Here is a 21,711-nt window from a genome sequence, read left to right as displayed (position 1 = left end):
GTTTAGTGAACTTTTTTGCTTTTCCTGCCTTTTTGCAAATTGGCAAGTTTCCTATGTGGCGGCGACTGCGCAGTTCGTTGCTGTTCACTTCTTTTATGTTTCATCTATACTCGCGGACAACTTTTCTTGGCAATAAAGGTAAGGCTAGAGAGCCGAACTACGCGTGTGCTACAGTTGAAAACTATAGTCCCACAATTGCGTCCGTGTTTTCTGCGTGAAAATAAAAACAACATTGCTTATTTTCTACGGGGCGCCGTTTGAATAGAGGGTCAGCGTGCACCAAGGAGATATTTATATTTGTTTTTATTTATGCAGCGTCATTTCGCGTTTTTGCACTTGCGAAAACGTCGCACCTTTTACGTGCACCTCACAGTCAAAATGGCGCCTTCGTCTTCAGGTGAGCGCTCGTCACCCTCCAGCTTTCCCGACGACTCGCCGCCGAGGGAGCTTCTGACGAATTTCACTAACAAATGGCTGTGTAAGCCTGCGACGGCCGCTCGAATAATGAAATGGCCGTCACAGGAGGTACGGAAGGTTCACAAACCAAAACTAAATTCGAAACGCGCGCCGAACCGGACTATTTCGCGGAGCAGTACATGTGCAGTAGCTCCGCCCCCGTCAGGGGCGTAGCCAAGGGGGGGGGTTGGGGGGGCTCAAACCCCCCCCCCCCGAAATTTTTCAGTTTTGCTTGCGTATATAGGCACGCACACATACAAACGCACGCACGAACATACATAAAGTATGGTTGAACCCCCCCCCCCGAAAAAAATTTCTGGCTACGCCCCTGGCCCCCGTAGCCTTTCCTTCATTGCCAAGAAAAGTTGTCCGCGAGTATAGTAAACTTTTCAGTTGCGAGTAAGCGCTCGTTGTGTCTCCTTCTTTGTCCGTGTTGTTTGCGCCGCTTTAACCATAATGGCACGTTTAAGAGCCTCAGGCGTAAAAATTCAGTGAACGCGGCTACTCAGTTCAGTTGTTGTGCGTCATTGTTCGTGAAATATTTTTTACATGGGGACATCTCTTCAAAGCAGAAAGTATATACGTCGAATAGCGATGAAATGAAAATGAGTGCTATTCTATTTCGAATTCTCAACAATTGCATCTGTGCAAGGGCGTAATACTGGTATCCAAAAAGGGCGTTATTTGCGCGAATAGCGATTTCTGAGATCGAAGTGAATAGTGCGAGAAGCCAATCGAATCGGATACCGTATACTTTCCTAACAGCGTTCGAATATTCAATTGCCGTTTTCTAGTTACCGTGAAAGAACCTTCACATCCCAGTATTGATAACTGCAGCATCGAAGCGACAAGTGGGACATTATGAACAAATAAGCAGATCATTCACCTGTGCAGAAAGAGAGAAGGAATAGAGGAAAGGTAGGGAAGTTAACTAGACTATACGTCCGGTTTGCTACCCTACACGCGGGGAGGGGAATAAGGGAATAACACCTGTGCGGAAGACTGCGAATGATCACTGTATAGCGAGTAAAGTCGGGCTCTATGAGAGGCGTTCCCTGATGCATTACGCAAGTTCTCATCTTTTGTGTACCATTGTGAACGCGGGGGATGAAATTTATAACACTTTTGCACCAATCTTACCTTTATTTCGGCGCAGCTCGCATTCTGAAGCAGTAGTAAACTATTGGAAACATATTCGTATTTATAATTAGCGATTATTCGATTCGAAGGCCGAATCGAATGCGGCACTTTTTGGTTCGATATTTGAAGTTCTCGAATATTCACGTATCCTTAATGTACGGTGGCCCATCGGTGTACGCTTACGTGTGTCTGACAGAAATAGCAATCGAGGTTTAGACAGAAGGCTGGGATTAAGTTATTAGCCCGGATTCGCTGACAGCACTCGTTACTGGAGGCACTTTAAGAATGGTCTTTGTCCTTCAGTGGGTTTAATTAAAGGCGCTGACGACGAGCTGCCACAGAAAAGCGCGCTCGTGCAGTTAAGGAGATTGAGCTCTGCTCCATTTCGCAATCCCGCGCTGCGAAAAAAAAAAAAAAAAAAAAACTCACCGCACTCCGTTAATTCGCAAAGCAATTAGGCTTCGATCACATTTCATCCAACAGATGGGGGATGTATCCAACGCTTCGCTTTTAACGAACGCCGAATTAAGGGCTCTGCGCACGTCGCAAAACAAATAAATAAATAAATAAATAAATAAATAATAACTCACAGGGTCCCGTGTGCATTCGCCTTAGACGGCTCGAAGGCGAAAGCCATCTTCTTGTTTTTCTTCTTAGTCGATGTATTCATTCTACCCCGCACCCTCCGCAAGCTTTCTGCACCTAACGTGGTTTTGCACTGGCTCCAGGATCTTTGACCAAGCGACGACGTCACGTGACGCCATATTATGTGACGTCATAGTGAAGTCACAAGGTTTGGCGATCTGTGACGTCATGATGACGTCATGTGGTGACGTCATCACGTGATCGCTTTTTGCATCACTCGTGTCGACGCCGACGCCGCGGGACGCCGACGGTCAGTTCCCGTTTGATGAGGCAGCTGAGGCTTTCACCTTAATAAATTAAACGAAAGGCTTTGTTCAAATGGGTGTCCTTTTAGCATAATGAAACAGCGCAACCACGACGCGAACCAAGAGAAAAGAGGGACAAACCACGGCGCTGTGGTTTGTCCCTCTTTTCTCTCGGTCCGCGTCGTAGTTGCGCAGTGTTTCATAATGTGCAAGAAGTCTCACCAACGGGCCCAGCTTTCAGTTCTTCTACAGTACAGTCCTTCTGGCTTTCAAGAGCGCTCTGCATTCAGTTGGGAATTAACTTGCTGCTCTTTTTCTCATTTTTTGCACAGTCGTTCGGGAATCGCTGATTCTGACTCCAGGGGGCTAAAGCGCATCCCTCCTCAGTTACACACTTCTCGCTTTTTAACCTCGTTTTCCCTTCGCTCGAGCCTTCTCCGATGAGAAGAAGGTTCCCGATAATGATTGCGGGGCTGAATTACGCTAATTGGCAGGGTGCGTTTCTTCCGTCGCACGCGCGAAAATCATCGCTCGATAATTCCGTGGCAAGAAGCTAACGCGGGGTGGCTCGTTAAGTCGATGGATTCACCGGGTCCGCGACCGAAATTTTGTTATCCTGGCCCAAGAGGAATCGATGACAGAGGAAGCGTTTTTGCGAAAGCTGGCGCCGGAAATTGTCCTCGATTTCTTGTTTTGAGAGAATGATCTTTGCGGACAACGCAACGAGTTTGATGATGGTGCGCGGGCGGTTGTGCTGTTGTTCGTATAATATTGCTGCACATTTTTGCAAAGCAGTTCTGGCCTTTCTTTCTTTCTACTTTTGCTTCGCGTGTTCTAAATCGAAATCCAGCCTATGAAACGGGGCATCAAGGCGGGTGATTGCTAATAAGGAAATAGCTTTCTGGCGGACTAAAAAAAAAGACAACAATGGTAATTTAAATAAGGTTCTTGCTTTAGCGCACGACTATATAGTGCCTGATGCATCAACTAGTTGACAATGCCTAATTGGAAACAGAGGTATATCATGCCAGTTATAATGATTTCGTTCTAACACTTGAAGGACATGTGGCCTCTAAAGACAGCCTGCATAAAAAATGCAATAAAGCTTCCTATTATCTGTATAAATGTTTTCTTTTGTGCTTTTCCTTTCCTTTTTGAATACAGTTCGGTCATTATACGGTCCCGCAGTGCTCTTTATATTCGTCGAGCCGTCAGTAACTCAAACGTAGGCACATAATTATCATCTTTCTCGGAGGCATCGCCGCTCTGTTTATTTATTTATTTGCTTTCTTATATATATTTAATACCAATATTGATTTATTACTTTTATTTTATTGCACAGCGACCCGCTCCTATTTGCAGTAACTCTTCACAGCAACCCATTTGCAGCGAAACCTGCTCTAGATACACAAGCTTTCTTTGAGACCTCTCGTCTTTACGCGACGATTTCAATTTGTCTCCAGCACCTGCCGTTCATTACTTCGAGCCCCAACTCGGCTTCCTGGTCGTAATTGCAGTTTACGTTTTTTTTCCTTCCTTTTTCTTTTTGTCTCGTTTCCGTAAAACTCAGCGTTACAATCTCCAGCAGCTCTGGGCTTTCATACAGCTCCTGTCTCACTATATAGCTTCACGGCGAAGCTGAAAGCTTCTTTCTTTTTGCGCTTTTCTGTGCGCGATCGTTTCTAGCATCGGCTTGCATACTGTAAGCAAAGGCTAGTGAACATCGAAGTGATCGTGCACACGCGCACCCGCTTTATTGCGCATGTTTTCTCGAAACACCAATGTACAGCGCTGTCGTGAGCCCGGATTCCTAGCTATGTCGGTACGCGTACTGACATAGCTAGAATCCGAGCCCATTGCTGTTATTTGAACGCCTGTCTACGGAAGCGAAGTGTGAACTCCAAAGAGATTCCGGCAGTTTCCTAAACAGACTTCCGTATTCTTACTTTGCTGTCGCTTTTCGAGCAGACGTCTGAAATGCTGCGACGTGATTTCAAATAGATTCACGAAAAAAGAAATACAACTACGAAAATAAAAACGTTCACACGTCTACCAAAGCAGAAAGTACCTCAGTCAGGAGCATGTTTTGTTGCTGTTATTATCACTTTTTCTTTTTCCTTGTCAAAGCAACGGAAGAGCTTTTTGTTCTTCCCTGTCTCGCCGTGCTGCTACACAGGCTTTACACTCCCAGTCAATATAAATGGGAACAGTGGAGTTATGTTCGAAGCCGGCAACTTTTCTTGCGTTAGCCTGTAATCAGAAAGAAAAAAGAAATCCGTGATCGTAGAATCCTTCAAGAGGCCAACGAAACAAATGGCAGCGAGTGAGTTTGTACCCAGGACGTGCGCAAGAATTGCTGTTTCCGCAGAGATGAAGTGTTCCCTCTCGTATATATAGAAGTATGGTGTGCTTGCAATGGGAGGAAGAAAAACAAAGTGGCCGTGAGATCGCAGGCTACATTTCCTGCCGCGATGGCCACATTCTTGTGCAGCAGTATTGAAAGGCACCGTATTCTAGCTTTATATCTACAGTTGATGAAAATTGATGCAGAAGCCGTCAGTACATTTCCTTCTAGCCTCGAAAACTGACACATGACGACAGACATATGACCCAATCGTGTGGGTTTCGGACGTTTGCTAACGAAGAGTACACTTTAGTAATCTGACATGAGAGAGAGAGAGAGAGATAAATCAGGGAAAGGCAAGGAGGTTAGCCGGAATTCACTGGAGTAGCCTTGGGATTCAACACCCCCCCACCCCCCCCCCCCCCCCCCCCCCCCCCCCCCCAATTTGTCAATTTTGCACGTGTACACATACACGCACGAGCATACAAAAAGGGTTGTTGAACACTACCCCCCCCCCCCCGCCCCCCTACTCCTCCGAAAAAATATTGGCTACGTCCCAGCCGGAATTGAAACATCTCTTTCTATTCCCCATTCCTTTACCCAGAGTGCAGGGTAGCAAACTGGGCGCTCGCCTGGTTAACCGTCGATACTGTCTTTATCTGGAATTTGTACAGCCATTTCTCTTTCTTATTGTTTTCGCTTTATTTGTACGTGAATGTTTTAAATCAGAAGGTCGGCACACCAAGTGGGGCGCACAGATCTATGACGCGGCTCACATCATTAAAATTAATGCTCCATAAGCTGACATCACGCACACCGCTGGAATGACTCTCCTCTCGCCAAGGAACACAGAACTCCGGGACTGCATACATACCGCTGAATCTTGCCGTACGTTTCGGTGACGAGGCTTTCATACTTCGGACGTGCGCTCTCTTCTCGTTTCCTACAAGAAGGGGCGGTCGTCTTACTGCGGCTCTATGCCTGCCATCGTGAAATGACTGCCAGAAAAAAAATATATACTAATAGGAACGAGCAGTTCTTCGAAAGTAAAGCCACTTTCTCGGACAGAATCGTTGCAGTCCCTGCTGTTGCATTGAGGCGTGGCCTCCTTAACGGCAAGCGAATCCAAGAGCTGGCAGGTCGCGGCAATCGGGTGTGAAGAAGAATGAAACCCTCGGCACCGGCAACTTATACACGGGATTGTGCCGGCGGCGTCTTTTTCACGCGTTTCGAGCATCGCACCGCGGCAGATGCGGCCCCCGTCACTTCGAAAGGTGCGCCGTTTAGACCCGCCCCCCTCCCTTCGAAACAACGGCTCTCGCCCCCCACTCGTTTCCTCAGAGCAGGATGGGTGATGGAGGCGCGCGCGACTCATCGCAGTCATCGATCTGCGTGCCGCACTGTCTTTTAAAAGCACCACTCTACCGGAGGGGAGGAGACGGCGACCGGAAGCCGCAGTTTTCTTCTGCGGTCGGCCGGAAGTGCCGCACGTTTAACGAGGATTCCGCGTATAGCGGCTGACTATACATGTGCTCGAGCATTGCGCGAATGTGGGCAGAACAGACCGCCACCCCATGCATCCTTGGGCGGAACCCCCCACGCTCTCGCCGAGAATTCTCTCACCTCTGTCTCTTCTTATGTTATAGCCGGCTGTGCGCAAGTGACTTGGTTTCCGGAAGTGGGGAAGAAATGAGAGCGTCGAAGAAACAGAGGATCAACAGACCGTCTGGCTCTCGTGCAAAGGGGAGGGCGATGGTAGTGGTGCGTACGGGACTTTTCTTTATTCTTTTCGCCTCCATAAATACGGTTTTCCAGCCGTTTATGGGAAAAAAGACAGAGCGGACTCGGAAGGCCAGTCGCCGCTTCATTTCCTGTTGCCGCCTCTCCTTGTGACCCCCCCCCCCCTCCCGTCTCCGCACTCGTAGGACCGCGGTTGCCTCGCTTGTCGTTGCTGAGAGCGGATACGTGTGTGCGAGTGCCCCGCTTTTTGCGCTCACACACTGGCCTCTTCTTTATACTTTTCTTATTACTCCGCTGACGCTGTTTTCGCGGAATCTGCGGATATACCGGAGTGCTGAACCGCCGACGGTGAAGACAGGGCCCTCTCATCGCGGCTGGCACTGCCCCGCCCTCTCTGAAATCCTTCTTCTCTCTTCTTTCTCGTTTGTCAAGGCGAAGACACATTTTTCTTGTTCCAATTGGATCCGAACGCACCGTTCCCGCGGCGAAACATGTTGCCGCATCTCTAGCACGCAATAATATTATGTTATTTTTTTCGATGCTCGACCTGCAGCTACTTACTGGGAGCGGCAATGAGACGGCGTCTCGCTGCCGCTCCCCTTTACCGCGCTCGCCTCTCCGAGGCCACGGTTTGGCGGCTTCTTCGCGGGAATGGCCAAGGTGCAAACGAGGTCGTCCGCGAAAGCTGGCTCGTTACCGTCGTGACAGTAACGAGAATAGAGCACCGGGCCAGAAAGCGCATCTCCCGATATCGCGCTCACTACCTTCTTGGAAGAAGGAGAAGCGGCGCTGCATGTGCTGAGAAATCGTTCCGTTCCGTGGCCACCTTGTAATGCGTCGTTTGGAATGCATGTAAGATCGCAGCGGGATGGCGTTGTACGGCGAAAGCCTTAGATGCCTCATCAAGAGCGAAAATTGACTGTCGGCGTCCCGCGTCGGTGGCGTCAACACAAGTGATGCAAAAAAATCACCATCACGTGATGGCGTCGCCATATGACGTCATCATGACGTCACAGATCGCCGAAATGTGTGACGTCATCGTAACATCACATGATGGGACGTCACATGATGACTGACATGACATCCTCGCTTGGTCAAAGGTGGGCCGATCCCGGAGCCAGTGCAAAACCAGGTGACATGCAGAAAGCTTGCAATGTTTCCGATCCTGGAGGCAGTGCAGAGCGACGTTATGGGTGCAGAAAGCTGTCGAAGAGGGGGAAGGGCGAATCAATACATCGACTGAGAAGAAAAAGATGGCTTTCGCTGTCGAGTCGTCTGATAAGGGATCCCGTGAGTTTTTTGGTTGCGGAGAGCACCGTAGGATGTTTTGAATGTAATTCCTAGAGGCATGAGAGCGCTTGTTTTCCGTTTCAGAGTTGGGACATTTTATACCGACGCCAGGGATTTGTGAGACGTGTTCTGTGCATTCCTCGACACGGTATAGTGCGCGAAGAGTATTTTCATGTTGACTTCTACATAAGCTCTTTTCGCGTTATACTCTGTAACAGAGGGGGAAACACAGTTCGTAACGCACGCTTTGGGTTGATAATACCCAACACTTTAACGCACCCCTTGCTGCGAGGAAGCCCTCGAGAAAGATGGGTTACAACAACGCACTGAAACTCGCTTCTCGCACGAATGTTTCCTTTCTCTTTTTTTTTTTCGTCATTGCATAGCCTTTCGTGCCGCTTCGGCAATTTATTAGGTGCTCCCTCGCGGCATTCAGTCATCGTGTTGAAACTTCATTTCTAAAATTCCGCTCAGGACGCAACGTCGGTCTACAATTACAACGCGTACTTCGCTGCCCCGAATCTAGGAACGAGCGAGAGGTGTGCACGAATAACAGAGCTAGGTGAAGATGGGATTTTTGCGGGAAAAAATATATAATAATGAAAGCGAGAGTGGCGTAATAGTAAAACAGAAGCTGGGCGTCTCCATGGCGACCCCCGGGATAGCAGCGACGGCGTAAATTACCTCACCGCCGGCGAGCACACGCGTCATTGAAGTCAGTGCTCCTCCGGCCGCATCGTGGTTATCGCCCTCCGCACGCTCTCTTGCGCGCGAGCGCCTTTCTCTGGATGCCGCCAGGGCTGCTGTTGCTGCAGCAGCGGCTGCCGTTGATCCGGGATTTCTCACCCACCACATCGCTGGCCCGTCCTTCTCATCCGAGGGCTTCCGAGTTGTGGGAGGCCTCGATGCAGCGCCGCGCACTACGCCGCCACCCAAGCAGGGCGCGCGAGGGCGAAGAGTTTCAGGTCATCCCTCAATTGAACCTCCCGCTGCACACTTCACTCGTGCTTCTCACCGAGCCCAGATGGCTGCCACTCTTGCAAACGTCTTCACGACGACGGAAAACAGTTGGTTGGTTCGCCGCCTCCTCGAAGCTCGTAGCGAGCATCTTTTTTCCTTTTTGACGAGCGTCTTGTAGGCAGGTCCTTGGGCCACTTATGAACGTGCAGGCCCGGACATGCCTCGTGGCTGAATTGGGTGGATGGGCGCTGAAATCTCGCCAGATTCGCCGCCTCGTGCCGTCACCGTGCGACGACGCTCTCTCTCTTCTCTTTGCGGGAGGCCGAAGGGGACACGTACGACATGTAGATACAGATGCCCCCCCCCCCCCCCCCCCCTCGTCGGCGCTCGCATCATCGTCATGCCACGTCGTACGCATGACTCAATCGTGCGTCGCCAGTCAGCGTGGAGGAGGAGCATCGCGCGCGAGTGCGAAAACTGTGCGAGGACATTGTATGAGTGTGAACCTCTTTCGTGCCGGCGAACTCCGAATTGGACGGATCACTCAGTTCCTTTGAAGGAGCAGTTGAGCTATATGTACGAGGGCGGTCCGATAAGTACTTAGCCTTCAAAAGAAAAACGAAAATTTTGGAATGGTGTCGATTTATTTCGCAACATAGTCCCCTTTCAACTCTATACACTTGACCCAGCGATCCTCCAACTTCTTCATCCCGTCAGAAAAATGCGTTTTCTCCTGAGCTGCAAAATAGGCTTCTGTGGCCGCGATAACTTCTTCGTTCGACTCAAATTTTTGTCCGGCGAGTGACTTTTTCAAGTTGGGAAACAAGAAGAAATCACTAGGGACCAAATCTGGAGAATACGCTGGATGGGACACCACTTCGTAGCCCAGTTCAACCAACTTTGCCGTGGCGACGGCGCACGTGTGAGCTGGCGCGTTGTCATGGTGGAAGAGCACCCCTTTCTTCACCAAATGTGGCCGTGTTTTTCGCAATTCGGCGTCGAATCGGCCCAGTAATTCGGCGTAGTAGGGTCTTGTCACCGTTTTGCCCTTCTCAAGGTAGTCGACGAAGATCACACCTTGAGAATCCCAGAAAATGGTGGCCGTCACCTTTCCGGCCGATGCGACAGTCTTCGCCTTCTTTAGAGCAGGTTCTCCGTGTGCAGTCCACTGTTTCGACTGTTCTTTGGTCTCTGGTGTGTACCAGTAGATTCAGGTTTCGTCGACAGTCACAAAACGACGCAGGAACTCCTTCGGATTACGCTTAAACAACTTCAAACACTGCACTGAAGTGGTCTCACGGACGCGCTTGTTGTCCGGAGTGAGCAAACGCGGCACCTATCGCGCCGACAGCTTTCTCATGCCCAAAAGTTCATGCAGAATATGACCCACGCTGTCTTTTAAGATGCCTACTGTCTCAGCTATATCGCGCACCTTCATTCGGTGGTCTGCCAATAGGAGGTCGTGGATTTTTGCCACGTTATTGGCCGTGGTAGCCGTTTGCGGGGCCCTTAGGCGAGGCTCATCAAAAACCGACGTGCGACCACATGTAAACTCGTTGAACCAATTTTTGACGGTTGCCGTCGAAGGAGAAGACTCACTGTAGACGTCATCCAGTCGCTCTTTGATTTCGCTGCGCGATTTCCCTTCCAAAAACAAGAATCGAATCACCAACCGATATTGCTCTTTCTCCATTTTTAATGGACATACGAAAATCACCGGCTTCCTCAATCGGCCAAAACAAAACCGCGAGCCCGATTCGACTGGACCTTTGCACATGTGCCTCTAAGAGAGTGTACTGAGTGTACTCACGTCAGTATATGTCTCATGCGATAGCGTCGCGCTCTCGCGGTGAGGCTAAGTACTTATCGGACCGCCCTCGTATATGGCCTCCGAGAAGGCCATTCGCAAGAGGTGCTAAAGTGTGGTGTACGGGCATCGTCTGAGGCCTGGAGTTTAACTTTTCCTGCCGCTTGCGTTTCTCCTGAACACTTGGTGTGCGCAGCGAACTTGAATATATAGTGTTTCTTAGTGACTTCTATCTTGCGGTAATTTTTTACATTTATTGTTGTGCTGACGTACGAACTCAAGTAACCTGAGCAGCCGTTTCCAGTTGCTTCGACAGACGTACAGGTTGACTGAGGGCAAACGAGTTTCTCAATGATATAAGCCAAGTCTACAGTCGTCATTATATAGTGGAGCTTCAAGGTTATTATTTTCGCCTGAGTAACTACTCATTTGAGCTTCCTTTACGCATAGATTATTGCAATGAAAACGCATTTTCCTCTACTGAACTTATGTCATTGCTCTTTGTCCACGCAGTGCCCGTGCCTGAAGAGCCACCCCGTGGTCATGCCGCGTTCGTTCCCGGAGGAAGTGCACCAGCTGCGCTGCCAGGAGAGCGCCGAGGCGGGCACGGTCTCCAATCTGAAGTTGCACGTAGGCAAACTGTTCCGGTCTTCGTCGGCGACGACCGCCAACGGTGCCGCGCCACCCAGCCCGTCGCCGCCCTCCAGCCAGACGTCCATACCGCCCTGGAACCCGGCCAGGCGCATCGTCACCTTCGTCTGTCTCGTGTCGCTCATCTGCACCGCCATCATCGTCGCCGTCGTGGTCGCGGCCGTCCTCCTGTCGCGCCACATCGCGCACCCGTCGCGGCAGCAGCAGCGTTACCGGCGGCTCATGTCTGACGTCGCTGTAGACGTGGTGCCCAAGCCTCAGGACCTCGTCGACCGCACCAACACTATCGTAGTGCACCGCAAGAACCCGACCGCGTGGCAGTCCCAGTCGCGTCAGCTGCGCTCGCTGCTGGACAGCTACGCCACTGAAGGCGGCGCCGGCTCCCGCTGCGAGCCCGGCGGCCGTTGTCCCTTCCCTGTGGGCTTGGTCAGCGACAACTGCAGCGCGGCGGACTTCTTCGGCTACCGGGAAGGCGCCCCTTGCGTTGCCCTCGTCTTCCGCCGCGCCCCGGACTGGACGCCGCAGCCACTGGCGCCCTCGGACCTCGCGTCACCCGCGGTGCCGGACGAAGTGCGTGAGGGCTACGACCCGGGTCTGCTGTACGTGACCTGCAAGAGCGAGCACATCAGCAGGGACATCGACATCCGCTACTCGCCCTACCACGGGTTCCCACTTCGCTTCTTCCCGGCCACCCGGCACCCGCCGATGTTGATGCTGCACTTCCCCAACCCGCCGCTTCGCACCGAGATATGGGTCACCTGTCGCTTCTGGGCCAAGAATCTCGACCAGTCCAGCAATGGGAAGGTGACCTTCAAGCTTCTCGTCATGTGAGTCCGCACGACGAATAGTGTGAATCTGGTGAGAGTTGAACGATACCATCCGCACCACTCCTCTCCACGTGGAGGACGGAGCCGTGGACATGGTCCATGGAGCGATCACGTACCGGCCATTGCTCAGAAGACCGTCGGGCTCTCCGTTTACCTCGGCAAGGACCAGTTCTAGACTTCTTGGTGCGTTGACGTGCGCGAGCTGTGATCCTCCCGGAAGGTCATGCGCGTCAGGACGCGAATCTGCTCCTGCTGCTGATGAAAGTGGCTCGTGGTCCCTGACGCGCTTGTGTAAAAAAGCGAGAATCGATGTTTACGCGGCTGCGTTGACGATGTGGACAGTTACACTCAAGTGCCGATACCCGTGCATCGCACCCTTTATCACTGGATTCTGTCAATGAACAGTCACTTGCGTTTTGTTCATGTCATCCTCAAGCATTGCTTGCCGTTGCGGGGACTAAAGACGTTCTTGCTCGTGAACAATACGGAATGTGCGCACGAATGTGTTGCAGTGCGTACGAAGTGCAAAAGCATAACGCGTGTAGTCGTACTTTCAAACGCTCTAAATGGCGCATGTCTGCGAAGCAGAGGTTGCCCCATTACCGTGTTTGTGTCTTTGCGTGACAGCGGCGTTTCTTGCTTTCTTTTATTTATTTATTTTTCTCTGTCTTACGAAGGCGACTGCCCGTGCAGAAGAGATACATACAGAAGCAAAGCTTGGTAAAACAATTTTCGAAAATCACAGCCGCTATTCCAGACAACGTCATTCGCCCAAAACTGCCAATGTGGATTATTTTTCTCGCTCATTGCGACAGGCATCACGCAGGCATACGTCGAGGTATCCCGAAGTTGAAGCATGCTAGCACGGATACCCCTACGCATATGTTGAATATCTCAATCTTTCTTTGTTAATTTATTACAAGCGTTGTTCTGTTGATTGTAGATTATGGCTGTGTATTTTCTTTTTGGCGCGATGCCAATGTAAATATACCTTCTTAGTTTTCCTACGTCTTCAGACGTATCTCGAGTGGCCGAGCTCATTGTCTGAACCGCACAATGCTGTAGGAACCAGCAGTGGAGGCACGGAACGTATATGTCTCCACATCACAACACGGCGCCTTGAAGCGTCCCTGTGTTCGGTACAACTTCCACGACGTGAATTCAGTTTGCGAGAGGTAACAATATCCGTGGCTGCAGGCGTGGTGAAGCCGTGCACGCTATTTTTGTACGAAAATGGGACCTAGTGAACGCACAGAAAAAATTCTTACATATTCTAGTTTCCCTGCCGCAGTTTGTCACGATTTTCTTTCCACTAAGCGTTCACATTTCTACGCATTCGTCGCCGTCATTTGTCGTACACCGTTCACTGCAAGTGGTCCTAACTGCCTGTGCCTTGAAGGCCCGCCCAGTGAGTGTAAAAGCGCACCCGTCGTCACACTCTTCACTTGTACATGTCTTTGTTAGCGAGATGACCAAACTTTATAAGAAAAAAAAAAAAACATTTATTTGCTCTTGAACTTACCCAGGAGTCGCATAGATGTTGCTCCCTAATTTAAGAAATTTCTCAATAGAAAGCTCTTATTAAGCTCAATGATGATGAGAGTGATGTTGATGAACACCCGTTCACTTACATTTAAGTGCACGTTAAAGAACCACAGGTGGTCAAATTTAATTCGGAGTCCTCAGTACGGCGTGACTCACGATAATATTGTAGTTTTTTGCTCATAAAGTTCCCGAAATTAGGATGGTGATTGTGATTATGGATATGTGATCGTCGTCTTGGAAACGTGATGGTGGCACGATCGTTCTTCAAAGTGTTGCCGTGCATTTCAGTCACTAAATATATAACTAGGAAAGCGCAGCGCTGTCTACCGTGTGAAGAAAACGCTGCCCATCTTCAGTGAATTATGCGAGAATGAGTTGAAGGAGAAACATGCATTCACTATAATGATTCGATTCATAGCCATGCGATTTGTTAGTCACTCCTTCCACAGCTACAAAGCGCTCCGTAATTTACGATCTTTCTCTGAGGTAAACCGACTTAAATCCCGTTAGTAAGGTTCATGCTGTTCTTCCGTAATATAGTTGTGCTGATTTTGTATGTCTCGGATGTCGCGAACAACATGTTTACGAACGCTGTATACTTTGTTTCCTTGACTGCATTGTTCTAATACGGAGTTAATAGCGGCTTTAGGTTCATCAGTGCGGCTTATTCCTTTTACTTCTGTGCACTGTGCTGGAGGACCACGCGTTGTTTCTCTGGAAATGATTGTTGTGAATCTAGTCCTGGTTGACGAGAAACGCACCTGTGTATAATGTTGGTGAAAGCGGCATTAGCGCATGCGCAGCGCTGTTGTACAAAGAGGAAAAAAGTTCACCATACGTATACATATTACGTGTCTTCTGCCAAGTGCTGTACTCGTTAAATCATTTATTGTTTTTAAGAGCAATAAAATAAACTTTACAATAAAAAATATTGTTTCTGCCTTCATTGCTAGGTGGTCTCGGAACATGCAGAAATGTTCGTGCAGTCAGCCGGGCAATACGGAGTTGCAACTCAAAACTGGGCTTAACCCTCTTCTTTTTTTGTGTGTTTGTTTTCATGTCCTTGAAAAGATACAACGCCTCTCAAAACTGAACTGCTCCTTGTGCAGGCGCATAGCATGACAATAAAGCGTCGTAGTGTGCGTAATGAGAGCAGCATTTTGGGCAAGTTGGTAATCCATAACTTGAGAACGACTGAGCAAACGAAATAAACACGGACGACAAAGAAGACACACCCAGCGCAACCTTTCAACTAAACTTATTGTTCCGCTGGAACTTTTATATACTGACACAGTATCATTATATAAACAGATCAGTGTCAGTATATAAACAGATCCAGTGGCACAATAAATTTAGTTGAAAGGTTGTGCTGACTGTGTCTTTTTTGTTGTCCGTGTTTTTTTCGTTTGCGCAGTCGTTCTGAAGTGTGAGTAAATTTTATTTACAAGAAAATATTATGTCTCATGAGTAGAAATGTCCGGCGTTGACAATACAAAACGGTATCAAAATTACGTCACGTGACGTTGTCCATGACGTCATGACCATCACATGACATGTCTCACGTTCAAAGGTGAGCCGATGTGTAACATCATAGGTACCTATACAAATTTGATGAAAGGGCTTCTTTTAGAGAGTTGAGAGTTGCCATGTAATTGCTAAAGGTTCGGACGCACTAAGCTATAAAACAACCGAGACAGCGGCAATTGACAGCTGGGGTGAGCAATGCGTAAGCGTGGCGTCGATTGCACTCGCAAAGAAAGACAAACTACCTTAAAGGGACACTATCGAGAAGCAATGAATCCGCAATGGGGCGCATGTTTACTGCCTCGACTATTTGAGGAAAGTACCTATTTTTGAGTATTTATGTTCGGTGAAGACGAATCGCCCCCCTTCTAAACATTTCAGGGAGAAGGGGAGCCCTAGGCCTATCCCGGCCCGCCACGGTGGTGTAGTGGTTATGATGCTCGACTGCTGACCCGAAGGTCGCGGGATCGAATCCAGGCCGCGGCGACCGCATTTTCGATGGAGGCGAAAATGCTCGAGGCCGGTGTACTTAGATTTAGGTGCACGTTAAATGACCCCAGATGGCCGAAATTTCCGGAGCCCTCCACTACGGCACATTCATAGTTATATTCATATCGTGGTTTTGGGACGTCCCTCCCCGCTGGATAGGGGCCTGTCTCCTAGGCCTTCTTAGATCCGTCAAGTCCAGACGCACAATTTTTATAGGAAGCGACCAATAAAAGCATGAATGCGCACGAACGGGCAAGAAACACTGCGCCTAGGGTGCTGAGCAAGTCAACGCGCACAAGGTTCAGCGCAGCGTAGTGGCAAGCCAGATAACGTGCGTCTTTGGTTCAAACTTGCACTGCAAAATTTTGCGCACGCGATGTAATCACAGCCGACACCTTATCGATGACGTGTCAGGACTGCGCATGAAATTTTGACGTCACATCGCAATAGTTGACAGTTCGTCGTAACAGCTCAGCAGCTCGGTTGTGCTTCAACAGTGACTGGAAATACGCAAGCGCAAGCAAAGTGCAGCTATCGTGGAAATGTGCGATTGCCGGGATCCATTGTTCCAGCTCGCTGTCCTTCGGAGTAACATTGTGCCCACGTCGTGCACGAAGGTAAGAGCCTTATTCTGCAGTCGGATGCCTTTCCGGCACTTCAGCAGTTTTGCTGAGATTTAATACTATCTGGCTTTCTACGTGGCAGAACCACGATAACCGTGGTGTAGGGCTGCGGAAATTTTGACCTTCTGGTACACTGAGATCACGCAGTACACGGGCCTCTAGCATTTCGCCTCGATCGAAATGCGACCGCCGCGGCCGGGATCGAACCCGGGACATTAGAGTAGCAGCCGAGCCCCGTACCTCTGTACACTCTGGCAGACCAATTCTGCTAAATTATGCATATATGTTAAGGTCGTAGTTGCAGCGATGGCGTAGTGGTAGAGCATCAGCTTCGCATGCAAGAGGTCCGTGGTTCGAATCCCGGTGCCGGACAATTCCCAACCGGATTAAAAAAAAAAAAATCCGCGTGATGATGGAATTGTGTAAAAAGGCCTGGGGTGCAGCCTCACTGGCGACCACAGCCAGCAATGCACTCCCTCACCAGAGCAGGATTGGCCACCCTGGTGTAGTACTTGGCCACTACCTCCCACATGAATACACCAATTAACCCTCGGCCCTCAGTCCCCAGCGGCTGCGAAGCAACTGACCAAGGCGGCGGTCAGACCTGCGACGCAGCAGAGGGTGCTAAGAATCTCTGGGTACGGACAGGCCGCCATTGGAATCTGAATTTGGCTACGTATAACGCTAGAACTTTATCTAGTGAGGCGAGTCTAGCTGTACTATTAGAGGAATTAGAGGGTGTTAAATGGGATGTAATAGGGCTCAGTGAGGTTAGGAGGCCACAGGAGGCTTATACAGTGCTGAAGAACGGTCCACGTCCTATGCTATCGTGGCTTAGCTGACAGAAGAGAACTAGGAGTGGGGTTCCTTATTCATAAAGATATAGCTGGCAATATAGAGGAATACTATAGCATTAATGAGAGGGTGATATGTATCGTAATTAGGTTTAATAAGAGGTACAAGATGAAGGTGGTACAGGCCTACGCGCCTACATCCAGCCATGATGATCAAATGGTTGAACGCTTCTACGAAGACGTAGAATCAGCAATGAGTAAGGTAAAGACACAGTATACTGTACTGATGGGCGACTTTAATGCAAAGGTAGGCAAGAAGCAGGATGGAGATCATTAGTAGAGTTTGCAGAACGCAATAATTTACGCATCTTGAATACCTTCTACAGAAAACGGGCTACTTGTAAATGGACGTGGAGGAGTCCTAATGGCGAAACTAAAAATGAAATAGACTTCATAATGTGCGGCCACCCGGCATTGTACAGGATGTGGAAGTAGTTAACAAGATCCGATGCAGTGACCATAGAATGGTAAGATCTACAATTCAACTTGACGTGAGGAAGGAACGGCAAGAAGCCGATTAATGAACTAGCTCTGAGAGGGAAAGTTCAGGAATTCAGAGTTTCACTTCAGAATAGGTACGCGGCTTTAACCGAGGAAACCGACCTTAGCGTTGACGCAATAAATGATAATCTGACTAGTATCATCAAGGAGTGTGCAGTGGAAGTCGGGGGTACAGTCGTTAGACAGGACACTGGTAAGCTATCCCAAGAGACGAAAAACCTCATTAAGAAACGTCAAGCTATGAAAGCCTCAAATGCAACAGACAAAATAGAGCTGGCGGAGCTTTCGAAGTTAATCAATAGGCGTAAAGTGGCCGATATAAGAAAGTATAATATGGAGAGAAATTGAGCATGCTCTAAGAACGGAAGAAGCCTCAAAGCTATGAAAACAAAACTGTGCATAGGCAAAAATCAGATGTATGCATTAAGCAAGACAAGGAAGGCAAGGTCACAAACAATATGGATAGAATAGCTGAGGTAGCAGAAGAGTTCTACAGAGATCTGTACAGCAGCCGAGACATTCAGGATGATAACGTAAGAAGGAGTAAAAGCGCAGACTAATCTGACATCCCACCAATATTGACAGGAGAAGTAAAGAAAGCCCTAAAGGGAATGCAAAGAGGCAAAGCAGCTGGTGAGGATCAGGTAACATCAGACCTGTTGAAAGACGGTGGAGAGATTATGTTAGAGAACTGGCCACCCTGTATACGAAGTGCCTCTCGACGGGGAGGATACCAGAATCTTGGAATAATGCCAACATCATCTTGATCCATAAGAAAGGGGACGTCAAGGACCTGAAAAATTACAGGCCCATAAGCTTACTGTCCGTTGTCTACAAGCTATTTACAAAGTAATTGCTAACAGAATTAATACGACATTAGAGTTCAATCAAACCAAGGGACCAGGCAGGATTTCGTACAGGATTCTCAACAATAGACCATATTCATACTATCAATCAGGTGATAGAGAAATGCGCGGAATACAACAACCCCCTATACATAGCCTTCATAGATTACGAGAAGGCATTTGATTCGGTGGAGACATCAGCGGTCATGCAGGGCACTGCGGAATCAAGGCATCGACGAAGCCTACATAAACATACTGGAAGAAATTCTACAGCGGATCCACAGCCACTATAGTCCTCCATAAAGAAAGCGACAGAATCCCAATAAAGAAGGGCGTACGGCAGGGAGACACGATCTCTCCAATGTTATTCACCGCGTGTTTACGGAGGTTTTCAGGGCCCTAGATTGGGAGTGTTAGGGATAAGAGTTAATGGAGAGTATCTCAGTAACCTACGATTCGCTGATGACATTGCATTGATGAGTAACGCGGGAGACGAATTGCAGCTCATGATTACTGAACTGGATACGGAAAGTAGAAGAGTAGGTCTGAAAATTAATATGCATAAACTAAAGTAATGTGGAACAATCTTGGCAGAGAACAGCGCTTTGCGATAGGTGGCGAGACACTGGAAGTTGTAAAAGAGTACGTCTACTTAGGACAGGTAGTAACCGCGGAGCCGAACCATGAGAGTGAAATAACTAGAAGAATAAGGATGGGTTGGTGCTCATTCGGCAAGCATTATCAAATCATGAATGTAATCTACCACTATCCCTCAAGAGGAAGGTATATAACAGCTTGCATCTTACCGGTACTTACCTACGGAGCAGAAACCTGGAGACTTACAAAGAGGGTTCAACTTAAATTGAGGACGACGCAGCGAGCGATGAAAGGAAAATGATAGGTTTAACCTTAAGAGACAGGAAGGAGCAGTGTGGGTCAGGGAACAAACGGGGGTTAAGGACATCACAGTTGAAATCAAGAAGAAGAAATGGATATGGGCCGGCACGTAGCACGTCCGGCAGGGTAACCGGTGGTCATTAAGGGTAACTGACTGGATTCCAAGAGATGGCAAACGCGTGAGGGGGAGACAGAAAAATTAGGTGGGTAGATGAGATTAAGAAGTTTGCAGGTATTACGTGCAGCAGAAAGCACAGGACCGGGTTGATTGGCGGAACATGGGAGAGGCCTTTGCCCTGCAGTGGGCGTAGACAGGCTGATGATGATGATGATGATGATGATGATGATGATGATGTTAAGGTCGTGCTTTGGCGCGCGGTGTTGGGAAACCGCAGCAGCTGGAACGCCAGTATAGTGGAACAGGAACATAGGGAGAGCGCGTTAGAGCACTGCATGGGCTCGGGCCTACCCGAAAACGCGGCCCGGCCCGGCCCGTGGGCTGGGATGGGCCGGGTAAAGTCGTTTTCACGGCGGGCCCGGACCGGGCTAGGGTCTAAAGCTCCCGGCTTAGGGACGGGCCCGGGTTTGAGGTGGCGGGCTCGGGTCGGGCCGGACTTGGACTTTGCTGCAGTTCTTAAAGGGACACTAAAGTTAAACAATAAAGTTAAACAATGAATAGGTTTAGACTGATAAAGTGTACTCTGAGAACTCGAGGGTCATTAATTTCACCGTCATAAGTTTAATAATAGAAGAGAAAATCAACGTCAAATTTCAATTTTAAATTTCGCGCTGAAATATCTGCGCATGACGACACGGATTTCAAACTGTATTGTCGTATTTTGGGGGCTTGGCTCAACGAAATTTTCTGAAACTTGGTATGTTAAGTCTGTGGCCCCCGCAGAGGTCCATGTACTTCCTTTTACCGATTAGGAACGGTGTATGCCCCAGTAGACGCCGTCAGAATCTATGGATTCCTCGAATTTCAAGGTGGCGTCGCCACCCGCGTTTTCTTTCGCGCGTTTTCTCGCTTACCAAGGGTCTTGTCGCGGCAAGTGTGGTGATCTTGGAATTGTGAAAGAGTTATTTACTGATCGTAGAAAAATCGTTGTTCTCTTTAGAGTCCCTTTATATCTGTTCCACATACGTTGTGCAAACATGTATGTCACACATTTTATCTCAAAAAAAAAAAAAAAAAAAAACGCTTTTTCTTTATGTGGGCAAGCTATTTGGATAAGTATATGGGCTACAAGTACTGAACTTCGTTGCATCTTGCATGGGCTACTTGGTCTATCTGAAACTGGCGAGCTTAAAGTAAATAGACCAGCGCTTATATAATTAACATCTCGCTATTCTATGCTTTATTTGCATTCGTCATTATTTGATATTCCAAATTTTATTCTGTATCGCAGTAATAAATGTAATATAATAAATTTAGACCTATAATTTATCATCGCAAAAGCGATCATAGAGCTCCATAGCAGGGAAATGTTCTTGAAAGTTCCAGCCTTCCACTAAAACGAAAAGAATGCTCGGAGTTTCATTACATAGAATCACTACAAACACATTCTTTTTCCGTGATTCCGTCACGGCTCGCAGTGGTCATGTGAGCGACATGAACATGTGCAGCCTGCTTTTGTGCCCACATTGTTAACGGTCCGAGTTTTCTTCTTGTTCCGCTATATCGGCGGTCTCAAACAGACCTCAGCTAACAGGCCGCATTCACGAAAAGTTACTCCCGCAAGAAGGGCCAGGGCAGTGACGAAGGTAGGAGCGATGGAGGGGGGGTAGTCAGTCAACCTTGCCATTGAAAGATTACATTTATCATGTCTCATATATGGGTCATTCTGAAGGAAATTTAGCGGCAGGATTACAACATGTCGATGCCTACGCGTATATCCAAACGACTAAAATCGGGACGCCGCTTCTGAAATATGGTTTTGTTTCACGGTATGTATCCACACATGGTGACCGCAGGGGGTGCCTCACGAAAAAAAAAAAAAAAAGGCTTTAGACCATGACATGTCTGTGTAGCTGAAGAAGTACTTATAAAGAAAATTTTTAAAAAAAATGAGACAAAGACAGTCATGCGCGGGCCACGGGCTGCGTATTTGAGACCCCTGCGCTATTAGTGCGAGAGCAACATGATATTGTGCAGGAGTAGGATATGTCCATTAAACAAGGCTGGGGCAAAGTATATTCGTTTGACGAAATATCTGGCTTGAAAAAAAAACAATTACGAATTCTGCGCCGGATGACGTCCCCTTACATCGAACTATATGCATCCAGGAGTAAGCGCCGAGAAGCTTATTGGCGCCTTTATACCAAACT

At 48.5% G+C, this 21,711-nt stretch overlaps 2 protein-coding genes across 2 annotated transcripts in view; one reads left to right on the top strand and one right to left on the bottom strand.

The window, feature by feature from the left end:
* Positions 1–14,579, top strand: part of LOC119382536 (uncharacterized) — a 56,744-nt gene extending 42,165 nt beyond the window's left edge. Inside the window, exon 2 of the mRNA XM_037650272.1 lies at positions 11,141–14,579. Coding sequence (XP_037506200.1) covers positions 11,141–12,109 — 969 coding nt within the window. The 3' untranslated portion in view covers positions 12,110–14,579. The remainder of the gene's footprint in view (positions 1–11,140) is intronic.
* The window catches only part of LOC119381089 (inverted formin-2), a 183,256-nt gene that overhangs the window by 99,591 nt on the left and 61,954 nt on the right, over positions 1–21,711 (bottom strand). The window lies entirely within an intron of this gene.

The sequence above is a fragment of the Rhipicephalus sanguineus genome, chromosome 2 (genome assembly GCF_013339695.2).
Source record: "Rhipicephalus sanguineus isolate Rsan-2018 chromosome 2, BIME_Rsan_1.4, whole genome shotgun sequence".
Classification (NCBI taxonomy): Eukaryota; Metazoa; Arthropoda; class Arachnida; order Ixodida; family Ixodidae; genus Rhipicephalus; species Rhipicephalus sanguineus.
This window is presented reverse-complemented; position numbering and strand designations above follow the sequence as displayed.